Source organism: Oncorhynchus tshawytscha, linkage group LG12 (genome assembly GCF_018296145.1).
Source record: "Oncorhynchus tshawytscha isolate Ot180627B linkage group LG12, Otsh_v2.0, whole genome shotgun sequence".
Lineage (NCBI taxonomy): Eukaryota > Metazoa > Chordata > Actinopteri > Salmoniformes > Salmonidae > Oncorhynchus > Oncorhynchus tshawytscha.
The window spans coordinates 71,129,186-71,143,535 of record NC_056440.1 but is presented as its reverse complement, the minus strand read 5'-3'; the positions used below and the strand labels follow the sequence as shown (position 1 = coordinate 71,143,535).

At 46.9% G+C, this 14,350-nt stretch overlaps 1 protein-coding gene across 8 annotated transcripts in view; it reads left to right on the top strand.

The window, feature by feature from the left end:
* LOC112264215 (chromodomain-helicase-DNA-binding protein 9-like) overlaps positions 1-14,350 on the top strand; it is a 131,884-nt gene that overhangs the window by 37,375 nt on the left and 80,159 nt on the right. For 7 of the 8 annotated variants that reach the window (XM_042331025.1, XM_042331027.1, XM_042331026.1 and 4 more), the window contains one exon: positions 7,854-8,296. In XM_042331025.1, coding sequence (XP_042186959.1) covers positions 7,854-8,296 — 443 coding nt within the window. Of the gene's footprint in view, positions 1-2,917; positions 3,756-7,853; positions 8,297-14,350 lie in introns of those variants that run through there. The other variant, XM_042331028.1, reaches the window with a different exon arrangement.

Genomic DNA, 14,350 nt, shown 5'->3' with positions numbered 1-14,350 from the left:
AACTAGGCAAGTCAGTTAAGAACACATTCTTATTTTCAATGACGACCGTGGGTTAACTGCCTTGTTCAGGGGCAAAACGACAGATTTTCACCTTGTCAGCTCGGGCGATTCAATCTTGCAACCTTACAGTTAACTAGTCCAACGCAATAACGACCTGCCTCTCTCTCGTTGCATTCCACAAGGAGACTGTTACGCGAATGCAGTAAGCCAAGTTAAGTTGCTAGCTAGCATTACATTTATCTTATAAACAATTCATCATAATCACTAGTTAACTACACATGGTTGATGATATTACTAGATATAATCTAGCGTGTCCTGCGTTGCATATAATCTGACTGAGCATATAAGTATCTAAGTATCTGACTGAGCGGTGGTAGGCAGAAGTAGGCGTGTAAACATTAATTCAAACAGCACTTTTGTGCGTTTTGCCAGCAGCTCTTCGACAGGGGGTCAAGCATTGCGCTGTTTATGACTTCAAGCTTATCAACTCCTGAGATGAGGCTTGTGTAACCGAAGTGAAATGGCTAGCTAGTTAGCTCGCGCTAATTGTCATTTTGTTGCTGGTTCGAGCCCAGGGAGGAGCGAGGAGAGGGACGGAAGCTATACTGTTTCACTGGCTTTACTAAAGTGCCTACAAGAACATCCAATAGTCAAAGGTTAATGAAATACAAATCGTAAAGAGGGCAATAGTCCTATAATTCCTATAATAACTACAACCTAAAACTACTTACCTGGGAATATTGAAGACTCATGTTAAAAGGACCCACCAGCTTTCATATGTTCTCATGTTCTGAGCAAGGAACTTAAATGTTAGCTTTCTTACATAGCACATATTGCACTTTTACTTTCTTCTCCAACACTTTGTTTTTGCATTATTTAAACCAAATTGAACATGTTTCATTATTTATTTGAGGCTAAATTGATGTTATTGATGTATTATATTAAGTTAAAATAAGGGTTCATTCAGTATTGTTGTAATTGTCATTATTACAAATAAAAATAAATAAATAAATCGTCAGATTAATTGGCATCGGCTTTTTTGGTCCTCCAATAATCGGTATCCGTATCGGCGTTGAAAAATCATAATCGGTCGACCTCTAGTAAGAACGCACACAGACACATGAGCACACACACAGCACAGGCTAATTTATCTAGATATGGGGACAAACACATGGGCACTAGATTGGAGTTAACACAACCTACTGTGTACATTGTGACCTCCCACACATACTCTATGTTGGACTTTAACCAGTCGTATGTTATTCTTACAGTTGTACAGTTCAATGTTTTGTCGTATTTGTAGTTCCAATGTTTGTAGTTCCAATGTTCTTCCACAGAGTTAGGTGTCTGGCAGGTTTTTTAAGAGAGTTGTGCTCAGACATCGGCTGGAGATAGCAGAGCCAAATGATATTGCAGCTAAGCTGTTGTTTATTTAGCTAGTCAGGAAGGAGGGCTTTCCTTTTAGCTTTCACCTTTGTTTGCCACTACTGATGAGAGGGTAAATACACCAGTCAGTCTCTCTTTATTTCCTACCTCTCTCTCCCCTTCTCTTTCTCTGTAGTTTCCCCAACGCCTAACGGAAAGTTAGGAATATTGACGTAGATTCTGACTTACTTAAGCCCTACTAATCATACTAGTCTACTTGTTAAACCGATAAAGCAACACAGATCAGCTAAGTGAACTAGGCCTTTGTCCTTAAGAGCTCAGTGCCCCTTTCAGCTATTTCCATGTGAGATAATTCTGCTCTAATATCATTAAACAGTGTTACATTTCAGCCAGGGAGAGAGCTGATGCTCTGCTGCAAATGTCCTTCCCTTAGCCACATAGCCATGTAGCCTTTAGCCTGTAGCTTACTAGTCTGTAGCTTCAGACCTGTTACTGTTATTTCTAACTAGCAGGGAGCTAACTATCCATCTCCAGGTACTTGGCCTCCCCCTAGCCACATAGCCACTGAGGCTAGCCATAGCCTGTTGCTTACCAACCTGTTCCCAGTTACTTCTGACTAGCAGGGAGCTAACAGTCAATCCCCTGGCTATGTAGCCCTTTGTGTAACCTGAGAAGGGGCTTATATGTTGTGCACAAGATTTCAAACGAGAGTTCAACTGTGAAAACACAGTCGTGCTTTTAGAGCAAGATGTATGGCTCCTTAAGTTTGTGAGTGTGTGTGAGCGCGTGCATGCGTCTTGTGATGTGTGTGTCTCCACTCTGGGACCTAACCCTGTGCCAGGCAGGCTCCAGGCCAGCCAGGCATGTCCGTGTGTTCCCCTCCCAGCACCATGTGCCTGCTGGAGCACATGGTCCTTGTGTCATGTTCCAGGGAGCCCTCTCCCTCTCTTCCATTGCCCCTCCAGTGACTGTCAGCCATGGAAGGGACAGAAGGCTCGTCACGGCCTGTCCTTTCACATCTTGCATACATTTGTGTGTGTGGGGGGCTATCCTGTCACCTCTTGCGAGAGGGATTCTCTTCCTGGTGGGAAGTGAACACGGCTGTGTGGCTGGGTGGCCAGCATCTGTCTACGTCTCTTTCCCCACCAGAGTGTGTCTGAGACCACTGCTTTACTGACAGTCTCAGGGAGTGAGCTCTCAGTGTGTTAGTGTGCTGTACTAGGGACAGTGCTGTGGCTTTTTAGCCTCATTGGTTGTATAATAGTGTATCGTTGAGTTTTTTCTCATAGTGGATTTTCATGTTATGATTCTGTACAACATAAAATGATGTCATTCAGTTTCTTGTGTATACTGTTTTATGTATAGAGCAATGTGCAACACATGCAAGCCTGCATTCCATTTATGTTAATCTCTGTGCTTGTGTAGAAATCCAGTGCTTTTGGGGTTAAGTTGTGAAAGTTAATGTAATAACTGCTAGCACCATCTGCTGGCCTACTTCCTCACAAAGAGAGAGTGAGTGAGAGAGTGAGAGAGAGAGAGAGAGCGAGAGAACGAGTCTGGATTTTAACGACATCTCTAATATTCATGCTGATGCATTTTGCTGCTTTGTGCTGCTTTCATTTTCCACCGCTCTGCTGCTGGAGACTCCAGCTCCTCGCCATACACACCCCAGCACGGGAGAGGGAGGGCAGAGAGGGAAGAGGAGAGGAAAACTAGTGGAAAAAGGAAAACAACCAAGCCCGCTAGCTAGCTCAAAACCCTTTTTGTGTACAAAGGAGTAGCCTACCTTACCCTGGGATGTAAGAGAAAGAGGCACGAACGAAGGGAGCAAGAAAAAGGAACAAGTAGAGCAAGTGGACGGAGAGAGCACGCGATTGCTGGCGGAGGGGAATCACTGAGAAGAGAGGTAGAGCGAGAGAGGGACGCTGACACTCACACCACGACCCGCCTGCCTGAGCCTGGACGGAGCTGAAGCACGCAGTAGCAGCAGAATGAGACGAGCTTCCTGGACTGCCACTGCTTCGCACCTCTTCTGGCGCAACCAGCCCTGCTCCCAGCTCTCCCAGTGATCTAACAGCCCAGCCCCATGCACTCCTACTGAGCCTGAGCCCTGCCCGCTAGGGGAGGAGAGGAGTGGAGAGGAGGTGAAGGAGAGGAGGCTCCACCGCCCGCCTGTACGCTGCCTGTGGAGGGGGGAGGGGGTGGACACGCAGCTCAAGCAAGACAAACTGTCGAACGAGAGAGAGTGAGAGAGAGAGACAAAAAACCCGGCGAAAGGGCAAGGCTTTTGTTAGGTGGTTGGAGAGAGAGGGGGAGGAAGAACAAAAATTGAAAAAAACATGTCTACAGTGAAGAGGCCAAGAGGAAGGGTAAGTGAGCTGCACAGAGAGAGAGGGGAGGAAGGGTAAGTGAGCTGCACAGAGAGAGAGGGGAGGAAGGGAGTGGAGGGAGGAGGGGCCACACGACAGGAACTGAACAACTGAACAACCTCCTCTGCTACTGGCTCATGCTGCCTGCCTGATGCAGCTCCACTGTCGCCATCTTGAACTCCTTGTTGCTGCTCTTTCCCATACTAATTTGCTTAGCTGTGCTAGCTATGCTCTCTCACATGTTTTCCCTTCACTTACCCCCCTCCTTTCACTTTATCCCTCGTTTTCTCTCACCCCCAAACCCCTTCTCTCCATGTATTCCTCCCCACCTCTGGTTCGATGCAAAAGGCGGTGTGTGTGTGTCACAAGATGAGTGCATCAGTCACACAGCGTTCTGCATGAGGGACTGAGGGAAGTAAGGGGTTAGTGAGTGAGTGAGCGGACTAACTGGCCCAAATGTCCTGGCTAGCTCTATCTCTCTGTAGTCTTTCCTTACTGTAATAGTGCAAAGTGTTTTCATGGGAGCGTGTGGTGGCAGAGAGAGAGATTGAAATCACTGCAGTGCTGGCAGCCTGTAATTTCAGTTATTTATAGTCGTATTACACAGCTGCAGAGCACTTGGTTTTGGTGCATTTTTCTTCTCTCTCCCTTTCTCACTCACTTTTTATACAAACTCTCATTCCTGCTCTCATTCCCGCCCTCTGCCCTTGCTCCCCTTTGCTCCTTCCCTCTTTTCCCTGTTCTTTACCTTTACTTTCTCTTTTTTTACCTTGAACTTGAATAATGAGAATATTTCAGTTCTGGGCAATGATTTCCACTAATAGCCTGGGCATCACAGCACATGTTAAACATAAACAAGAGCTGCAGCTACAGAATTCTATCTTCCAAATTAACTGTCATTTATATCTCCCCTCCCCCTGCTTTGTTTGTGGCAGTTCAAGATAATTCTCTTTATTTAGCAGTCAGGAAAGCAACTGGCTGTGCCGTGCTGTGGCTCGGCCTCGGGTCATGTAGCCATCCACTCTGACTGCAACACGTTGAGATTAGCTCATCCATTTATAGGCTCTGGGCCCACCCCAAGGGAATAAACCTCAGCCCATGTTTTATTCCCATTTTATCACGTATCAACCTTGTCTATATTATTTATTCTAGTTTGGCTGAATGTCAGTGTGCTGGTCCTGCCTGTCTCTGTTTCTTTGTGTCTGTTTAATGAAAGTTTGTGCTGCTGCAATCTATGTGACTAGGGGGGAAAATGTGTGGCTAGCAGAAAGTTCAGAGAGCAACACTTTCAGTATGTCTGTGAGGTAGTGGGGTAGAGACACAGCAGCAGATGGGATATTCTGGTGACTGGTTGTTTGTCTTTAAAAGGCTATCAAGCCTATATCAAGGCTATATCATTATTGAGCCTATGTCAAGGCTATATCATTATCAAGCCTCTGTCAAGGCTATATCATTATCAAGCCTCTGTCAAGGCTATATCATTATTGAGCCTATGTCAAGGCTATATCATTATCAAGCCTCTGTCAAGGCTATATCATTATTGAGCCTATATCAAGGCTATATCATTATCAAGCCTATATCAAGGCTATACCATTATCAAGCCTCTGTCAAGGCTATATCATTATCAAGCCTCTGTCAAGGCTATATCATTATCAAGCCTCTGTCAAGGCTATATCATTATCAAGCCTATGTCAAGGCTATATCATTATCAAGCCTCTGTCAAGGCTATATCATTATCAAGCCTATGTCAAGGCTATATCATTATCAAGCCTCTGTCAAGGCTATATCATTATCAAGCCTCTGTCAAGGCTATATCATTATCAAGCCTATATCAAGGCTATATCATTATCAAGCCTCTGTCAAGGCTATATCATTATTGAGCCTATGTCAAGGCTATATCATTATCAAGCCTATGTCAAGGCTATATCATTATCAAGCCTCTGTCAAGGCTATATCATTATCAAGCCTATGTCAAGGCTATATCATTATCAAGCCTATGTCAAGGCTATATCATTATTGAGCCTATGTCAAGGCTATATCATTATCAAGCCTCTATCAAGGCTATATCATTATCAAGCCTCTGTCAAGGCTATATCATTATTGAGCCTATGTCAAGGCTATATCATTATCAAGCCTATGTCAAGGCTATATCATTATCAAGCCTCTGTCAAGGCTATATCATTATCAAGCCTCTGTCAAGGCTATATCATTATCAAGCCTCTGTCAAGGCTATATCATTATCAAGCCTATGTCAAGGCTATATCATTATCAAGCCTCTGTCAAGGCTATATCATTATCAAGCCTCTGTCAAGGCTATATCATTATCAAGCCTCTGTCAAGGCTATATCATTATCAAGCCTCTGTCAAGGCTATATCATTATCAAGCCTCTGTCAAGGCTATATCATTATCAAGCCTCTGTCAAGGCTATATCATTATCAAGCCTATGTCAAGGCTATATCATTATCAAGCCTATGTCAAGGCTATATCATTATCAAGCCTATGTCAAGGCTATATCATTATCAAGCCTATGTCAAGGCTATATCATTATCAAGCCTCTGTCAAGGCTATATCATTATCAAGCCTCTGTCAAGGCTATTTTTTAAATATTTTTTTTAACCTTTATTTAACTAGGCAAGTCAGTTAAGAACAAATTCTTATTTTCAATGACGGCCTGGGAACAGTGGGTTAACTGCCTGTTCAGGGGCAGAACGACAGATTTGTACCTTGTCAGCTCGGGGGTTTGAACTTGCAACCTGTCAAGGCTATATCATTATCACTCCTATGTTAAGGCTATATCATTATCGAGCCTTTGTCAAGGCTATATCATTATCAAGCCTATGTCAAGGCTATATCATTATCAAGCCTATGTCAAGGCTATATCATTATCAAGCCTTTGTCAAGGCTATATCATTATCAAGCCTATGTCAAGGCTATATCATTATCAAGCCTATGTCAAGGCTATATCATTATCAAGCCTTTGTCAAGGCTATATCATTATCAAGCCTTTGTCAAGGCTATATCATTATCAAGCCTCTGTCAAGGCTATATCATTATCAAGCCTCTGTCAAGGCTATATCATTATCAAGCCTTTGTCAAGGCTATATCATTATCAAGCCTATATCAAGGCTATATCATTATCAAGCCTCTGTCAAGGCTATATCATTATCAAGGCTTAGAGGGTCTAATAAGAGAGGTACAGCCAACTAGCTAACAGTGTTGTTGTGACTTCTGCTGTGTGTGTTTTCTAGTCCAGCTGGCTGTTGTTTTCAGTGTTCTCTGTCTATGTCTCTCTCTCTCCCCACGTCACTAAGCAGCAGTGTAAGTATACAGCTTGATTGTTATGCACATGGGGGTTTTTCAGAGCTTCACTGATTCACTTTTGTAATCCCATTCCTTTGTGTTTACAACATTTCCTTATTGAGCCTGACTGGGTGACTTGACTCTCATTCCAGGCAGCAAAGCTGATATGGTACATTTCACACTTCTGTTCCTGAGGGGGAAGATGATGTGTGAGAGAGGCTGTTGAGGGTTAACTGAGGGGGAAGATGATGTGTGAGAGATGCTGTGGAGGGTTAACTAAAGGGCAAGATGATGTGTGAGAGAGGCTGTGGAGGGTTAACTGAGGGGGAAGATGATGTGTGAGAGAGGCTGTGGAGGGTTAACTGAGGGGGAAGATTATGTGTGAGAGATGCTGTGGAGGGTTAACTGAAGGGGAAGATGATGTGTGAGAGGCTGTGGAGGGTTAACTGAGGGGGAATGTGAGAACTAGGAGCTAAATGATCTAACTATTCAGTCTGAAATTCAGGAATGTCGGTTTGGTTTGGCTATATGAGAACATGAACATAGTGGGGGGGATTAGTGTGTGTGGGGTGGGGTGGGGATTAAGGTGTGTGTGTGTGTGTGTGTGTTAACGACCACAAGATCATCCGCTTTGCAGGAAATGACATTAAGATCAGGGCGAGAGTCCTTTGTAATACACAGCTCTTTCCAGTCTTGCTATTAATGCAGATGTATGTATGTTATAATGACATCATCCTGTTGGTATATGTGTTCCCTCAGTCTGATTAATATCCCCCCCTCCTCTCTCTCCTCTTCAGCCTCCCAAGAACAAGAATGCTAATGGTCCCAACAGCCACACAGCAGCGCGGGTCCTCAGCCCCCCGATGAAGAGCAGCTCATCCTCCTCGTCTTCATCCTCCTACAGCTCGTCGTTGGAGAAGCGGGCCCAGCGGAGGCTGGTGAAGGAGCAGAGGGAGCAGCAGCAGCAGCAACTGATGGAGGAGGCTGGGGAGGACAAGCAGCAGAAGGCTAACAGGATCATCCATGAGGCCATTGCTAAGGCCCGGGAGAGAGGAGAGAAGAACATCCCCAGGGTTATGAGTCCAGAGAGCTTCCCCTCTGGGAGCTCCTCAGCCCACAGGAGAGAGAGGGACAGAGACAGAGACAGGGAGAGGGACCGAGGCAACAAGACCAGGTCCAAGGCATCCAAGAAAGCCTGCATTGTGCCCTCGTCCAAGCCCAAACAGAAGGCCAAGATCGGGTAGGTGTCTCACTGACCTTGTTCTCATATGCCTCACTATGCCCTTATAACACCACAGCTGTATGGCATGACATAAGACCACGGTGTTGTATTTGTTTTGAAAAGTAATTTCAGTGGCCTTCCACATTAAATCTACCATTTTGTTTTTGCTCTGCATCCTGTCTAAAGCAAGTTGTGTCACACTGTCAATTCTCCTTTACGGCTTCGCTTCCTTAGTGCCCATTCATTTCTGGAGCACAATAGAATAGCTAGTTGACTATCTGCTAGCAGCTGCCAGCTTGACAGACATAGCTGCTCATAAAATAGTAGCTGCCAAGATGGCAGCTCAAAGTTCATTTTAAAATTCATGACACAGACAGACAGGAATGAGCAACAACGGCTGCCGTTAGCATTTAGGCTAGCTTGCTGCAGATAGGACAACAAGGTTAGGACAGAGACTAGTGGATATAGGGATTTAGTATATACTGTATCCAGTCCCCTTCTCCCTGTACAATAAAACTGTGATGTTATACTGTAAGCCACACCTAGTGTGAGCTCATGTAATAGCTGACCTGAGGTGGAGAAAGACAGGCAGCTAGGCTTGGAGACAGGAAGAAGGCTGGCTGGGAGTCAGGAAGACTGGCAAGCTGACTGGCTGGGAGGCAGAAAGACAAGCATGCAAGCTGGGAGGCAGGAGGACATGCAGGCAAGCTGGGAGGCAGGAGGACATGCAGGCAAGCAGGGAGACATGCAGGCAAGCTGGGAGGGAGGAAGACATGCAGGCAAGCAGGGAGACATGCAGGCAAGCTGGGAGGCAGGGAGACATGCAGGCAAGCTGGGAGGCAGGAGGACATGCAGGCAAGCTGGGAGGCAGGGAGACATGCAGGCAAGCTGGGAGGCAGGGAAGCTGGGAGGCAGGGAGACATGCAGGCAAGCTGGGAGGTAGGGAAGCTGGGAGGCAGGGAGACATGCAGGCAAGCTGGGAGGCAGGGAGGCAGGGAGACATCCAGGCAAGCTGGGAGGCAGGGAGACATGCAGGCAAGCTGGGAGGCAGGAGGACATGCAGGCAAGCTGGGAGGCAGGAGGACATGCAGGCATGCTGGGAGGCAGGGAGACATGCAGGCAAGCTGGGAGGCAGGGAAGCTGGGAGGCAGGGAGACATGTAGCCAAGCTGGGAGGCAGGAAGACTTGCAGGCAAGCTGGGAGGCAGGGAAACATGCAGGCAAGCTGGGAGGGAGGGAGACATGCAGGCAAGCTGGGAGGGAGGGAGACATGCAGGCAAGCTGGGAGGGAGGGAGACATGCAGGCAAGCTGGGAGGCAGGGAGACATGCAGGCAAGCTGGGAGGCAGGGAGACATGCAGGCAAGCTGGGAGGCAGGGAGACATGCAGGCAAGCTTGGAGGCAGGGAGACATGCAGGCAAGCTGGGAGGCAGGGAGACATGCAGGCAAGCTGGGAGGCAGGGAGACATGCAGGCAAGCTGGGAGGCAGAAAGACAGGCATGCAAGCTGGGAGGCAGGGAGACTTGCAGGCAAGCTGGGAGGCAGGAAGACATGCAGGCAAGCTGGGAGGCAGGGAGGCAGGGAGACATCCAGGCAAGCTGGGAGGCAGGGAGACATGCAGGCAAGCTGGGAGGCAGGAGGACATGCAGGCAAGCTGGGAGGCAGGAGGACATGCAGGCATGCTGGGAGGCAGGGAGACATGCAGGCAAGCTGGGAGGCAGGGAAGCTGGGAGGCAGGGAGACTTGCAGGCAAGCTGGGAGGCAGGGAAACATGCAGGCAAGCTGGGAGGGAGGGAGACATGCAGGCAAGCTGGGAGGGAGGGAGACATGCAGGCAAGCTGGGAGGCAGGGAGACATGCAGGCAAGCTGGGAGGCAGGGAGACATGCAGGCAAGCTTGGAGGCAGGGAGACATGCAGGCAAGCTTGGAGGCAGGGAGACATGCAGGCAAGCTGGGAGGCAGGGAGACATGCAGGCAAGCTGGGAGGCAGGGAGACATGCAGGCAAGCTGGGAGGCAGAAAGACAGGCATGCAAGCTGGGAGGCAGGGAGACTTGCAGGCAAGCTGGGAGGCAGGAAGACATGCAGGCAAGCTGGGAGGCAGGAAGACATGCAGGCAAGCTGGGAGGCAGGGAGACATGCAGGCGAGCTGGGAGGCAGGAAGACATGCAGGCAAGCTGGGAGGCAGGAAAACATGCAGGCAAGCTGGGAGGCAGGAAAACATGCAGGCAAGCTGGGAGGCAGGGAGACATGCAGGCGAGCTGGGAGGCAGGGAGACATGCAGGCGAGCTGGGAGGCAGGGAGACATGCAGGCAAGCTGGGAGGCAGGGAGACATGCAGGTAAGCTGGGAGGCAGGTAGGATGAATGTGTATATTGTCACTCAGGTCATCACCAGGGCTGTTATGGAAGCTGTGAAATGAAACAACCAGGGATAGAGAGAGACACTCTAGTTTCATATTCTCATCAAGCGAGCAGGGCTCAGAACAACATAATGGCCGACTATATTGTCTCCCTGCCTGCTTCCCTGCTTCATGATTAATGATTATATGAGCTCGGCTGCTGCATGTGGAAATGGCAGAAACAGATAATGGATTTTGCTCTATTTGTGAAAGATAGCGTGTTGCAGATGTTAATGAGGGAGAATAGACATCTGTCAGGAGGGTTGGGCTGAACCGGGTCTGTATGGTTCATCCTCAGGAAACCCAATGGGCCTGATGTTGAACACTAGAGATGGAGGTTTGAATTAATTTCACTATTAGAATAGTATCATGAATGTTTGTCAGATATTCATTATTAATATATATATATTTTAAAAGTTTTTAACCTGAGTACTGCTGCGCGAAGGAGAGAGGCTGGTGCTCTATAGCTGCAGCTGCAGAGGGGGCGGTGTTTGTGAAATGGGAGTGAGCAGACGGGCTGAAAGAAAGAGACAATCAAGGCGCCAACTCGGTTACAGCCAAGACTAGCTAACTTGTAGCAGCCACAATGTTATTTATCATCCCATATACAGTGGGGCAAAAAAGTATTTAGTCAGCCACCAATTGTGCAAGTTCTCCCACTTAAAAAGATGAGAGAGGCCTGTAATTTTCATCATAGGTACACTTCAACTGTGACAGACAAAATGAGAAAAAAATTGAGAAAATCACATTGTAGGATTTTTAATGAATTTATTTGCATAAATACTAAATACTTTTTTGCCCCACTGTAACAGTGCCGGTCTTGACTGGAGTAGCCTAGAGAAGCTAGCTAGCTGGGCTAATTGAGGCCACATGCTGTGCTTTCTCCCCAACCCCATTCAGATAAAACACTTATAATTCCCTGTATCACAATTCCAGTGGGTCAGAAGTTTACATACACAAAGTTGACTGTGCCTTTAAACAGCTTGGAAAATTCCAGAAAATGATGTCGTGGCTTTAGAAGCTTCTGATAGGCAAATTTACATAATTTGAGTCAATTTTTTACATTTTTTTATTTATTTTTTATTTCACCTTTATTTAACCAGGTAGGCTAGTTGAGAACAAGTTCTCATTTACAACTGCGACCTGGCCAAGATAAAGCATAGCAGTGTGAACAGACAACAACACAGAGTTACACATGGAGTAAACAATAAACAAGTCAATAACACAGTAGAAAAAAAGAGTCTATATACATTGTGTGCAAAAGGCATGAGGTGGAAGGCGAATAATTACAATTTAGCAGATTAACACTGGAGTGATAAATGATCAGATGGTCATGTGCAGGTAGAGATACTGGTGTGCAAAAGAGCAGAAAAGTAAATAAATAAAAACAGTATGGGGATGAGGTAGGTAAATTGGGTGGGCTATTTACCGATGGACTATGTACAGCTGCATGATCGATTAGCTGCTCAGATAGCAGATGTTTAAAGTTGGTGAGGGAGATAAAAGTCTCCAACTTCAACGACTTTTGCAATTCGTTCCAGTCACAGGCAGCAGAGAACTGGAAGGAAAGGCGGCCAAAGAAGTGTTGGCTTTAGGGATGATCAGTGAGATACACCTGCTGGAGCGTGTGCTACGGATGGGTGTTGCCATCGTAACCAGTGAACTGAGATAAGGAGGAGCTTTACCTAGCATGGACTTGTAGATGACGAATATGTAGCGAGGGCCAGCCGACTAGAGCATAGAGGTCGCAGTGGTGGGTGGTATAAGGTGCTTTAGTAACAAAACGGATGGCATTGTGATAAGTTTGCTGAGTAGAGTATTGGAAGCTATTTTGTAGATGACATCGCCGAAGTCGAGGATCGGTAGGATAGTCAGTTTTACTAGGGTAAGTTTGGCGGCGTGAGTGAAGGAGGCTTTGTTGCGAAATAGAAAGCCGATTCTAGATTTGATTTTGGATTGGAGATGTTTGATATGAGTCTGGAAGGAGAGTTTACAGTCTAGCCAGACACCTAGGTACTTATAGATGTCCATATATTCTAGGTCGGAACTACCCAGGGTGGTGATGCTAGTCGGGCGTGCGGGTGCAGGCAGCGAACGGTTGAAAAGCATGCATTTGGTTTTACTAGCGTTTAAGAGCAGTTGGAGGCCACGGAAGGAGTATTGTATGGCATTGAAGCTCGTTTGGAGGTTAGATAGCACAGTGTCCAAGGAAGGGCCAGAAGTATACAGAATGGTGTCGTCTGCGTAGAGGTGGATCAGGGAATCGCCCGCAGCAAGAGCAACATCATTGATATATACAGAGAAAAGAGTCGGTCCGAGAATTGAACCCTGTGGCACCCCCATAGAGACTGCCAGAGGACCGGACAACATGCCCTCCTATTTGATACACTGAACTCTGTCTGCAAAGTAGTTGCTGATCCAGGCAAGGCAGTCATTAGAAAAACCGAGGCTACTGAGTCTGCCGATCAGAATATGGTGATTGACAGAGTCGAAAGCCTTGGCCAGGTCGATGAAGACTGCTGCACAGTACTGTCTTTTATCGATGGCGGTTATGATATTGTTTAGTACCTTGAGCGTGGCTGAGGTGCACCCGTGAACGGCTCGGAAACCAGATTGCACAGCGGAGAAGGTACGGTGGGATTCGAGATGGTCAGTGATCTGTTTGTTGACTTGGCTTTCGAAGACCTTAGATAGGCAGGGCAGGATGGATATAGGTCTGTAACAGTTTGGGTCCAGGGTGTCTCCCCCTTTGAAGAGGGGGATAACCACGGCAGCTTTCCAGTCCTTGGGGATCTCAGACGATATGAAAGAGGTCGAACAGGCTGGTAATAGGGGTTGCGACAATGGCGGCGGATAGTTTCAGAAATAGAGGGTCCAGATTATCAAGCCCAGCTGATTTGTACGGGTCCAGGTTTTGCAGCTCTTTCAGAACATCTGCTATCTGGGGGGGAGCTGTTGGCCGAGGTTGGAGTAGCCAGGAGGTAGGCATGGCCAGCCGTTGAGAAATGCTTGTTGAAGTTTTTGATTATCATGGATTTTTCTGTGGTGACCGTGTTACCTAGCCTCAGTGCAGTGGGCAGCTGGGAGGAGGTGCTCTTGTTCTCCATGGACTTTACAGTGTCCCAGAACTTTTTGGAGTTAGAGCTACAGGATGCAAATTTCTGCTTGAAAAAGGTGGCCTTTGGTTTCCTGACTGACTGAGTGTATTGGTTCCTGACTTCCCTGAACAGTTGCATATCGCGGGGACTATTCGATGCTATTGCAGTCTGCCACAGGATGTTTTTGTGCTGGTCGAGGGCAGTCAGGTCTGGAGTGAACCAGGGGCTATATCTGTTCTTAGTTCTGCATTTTTTGAACGGGGCATGCTTATCTAAGGAGGTGTTTCAAGGCCTACCTTCAAACTCAATGCCTCTTTGCTTGACATCATCAAAAGAAATCAGCCAAGACCTCAGAAAAAAAATTGTAGACCTCCACAAGTCTGGTTCATCCTTGGGAGCATTTTCCAAATGCATGAAGGTACCACGTTCATCTATACAACCAATAGTACGCAAGTATAAACACCATGGAACCACGCGGCCGTCATACCGCTCAGGATGGAGACGCGTTCTGTCTCCTAGAGATGAACGTACTTTGGTGCGAAAAGTGCAAATCAATCCCACAACAACAGCAAAGGACCT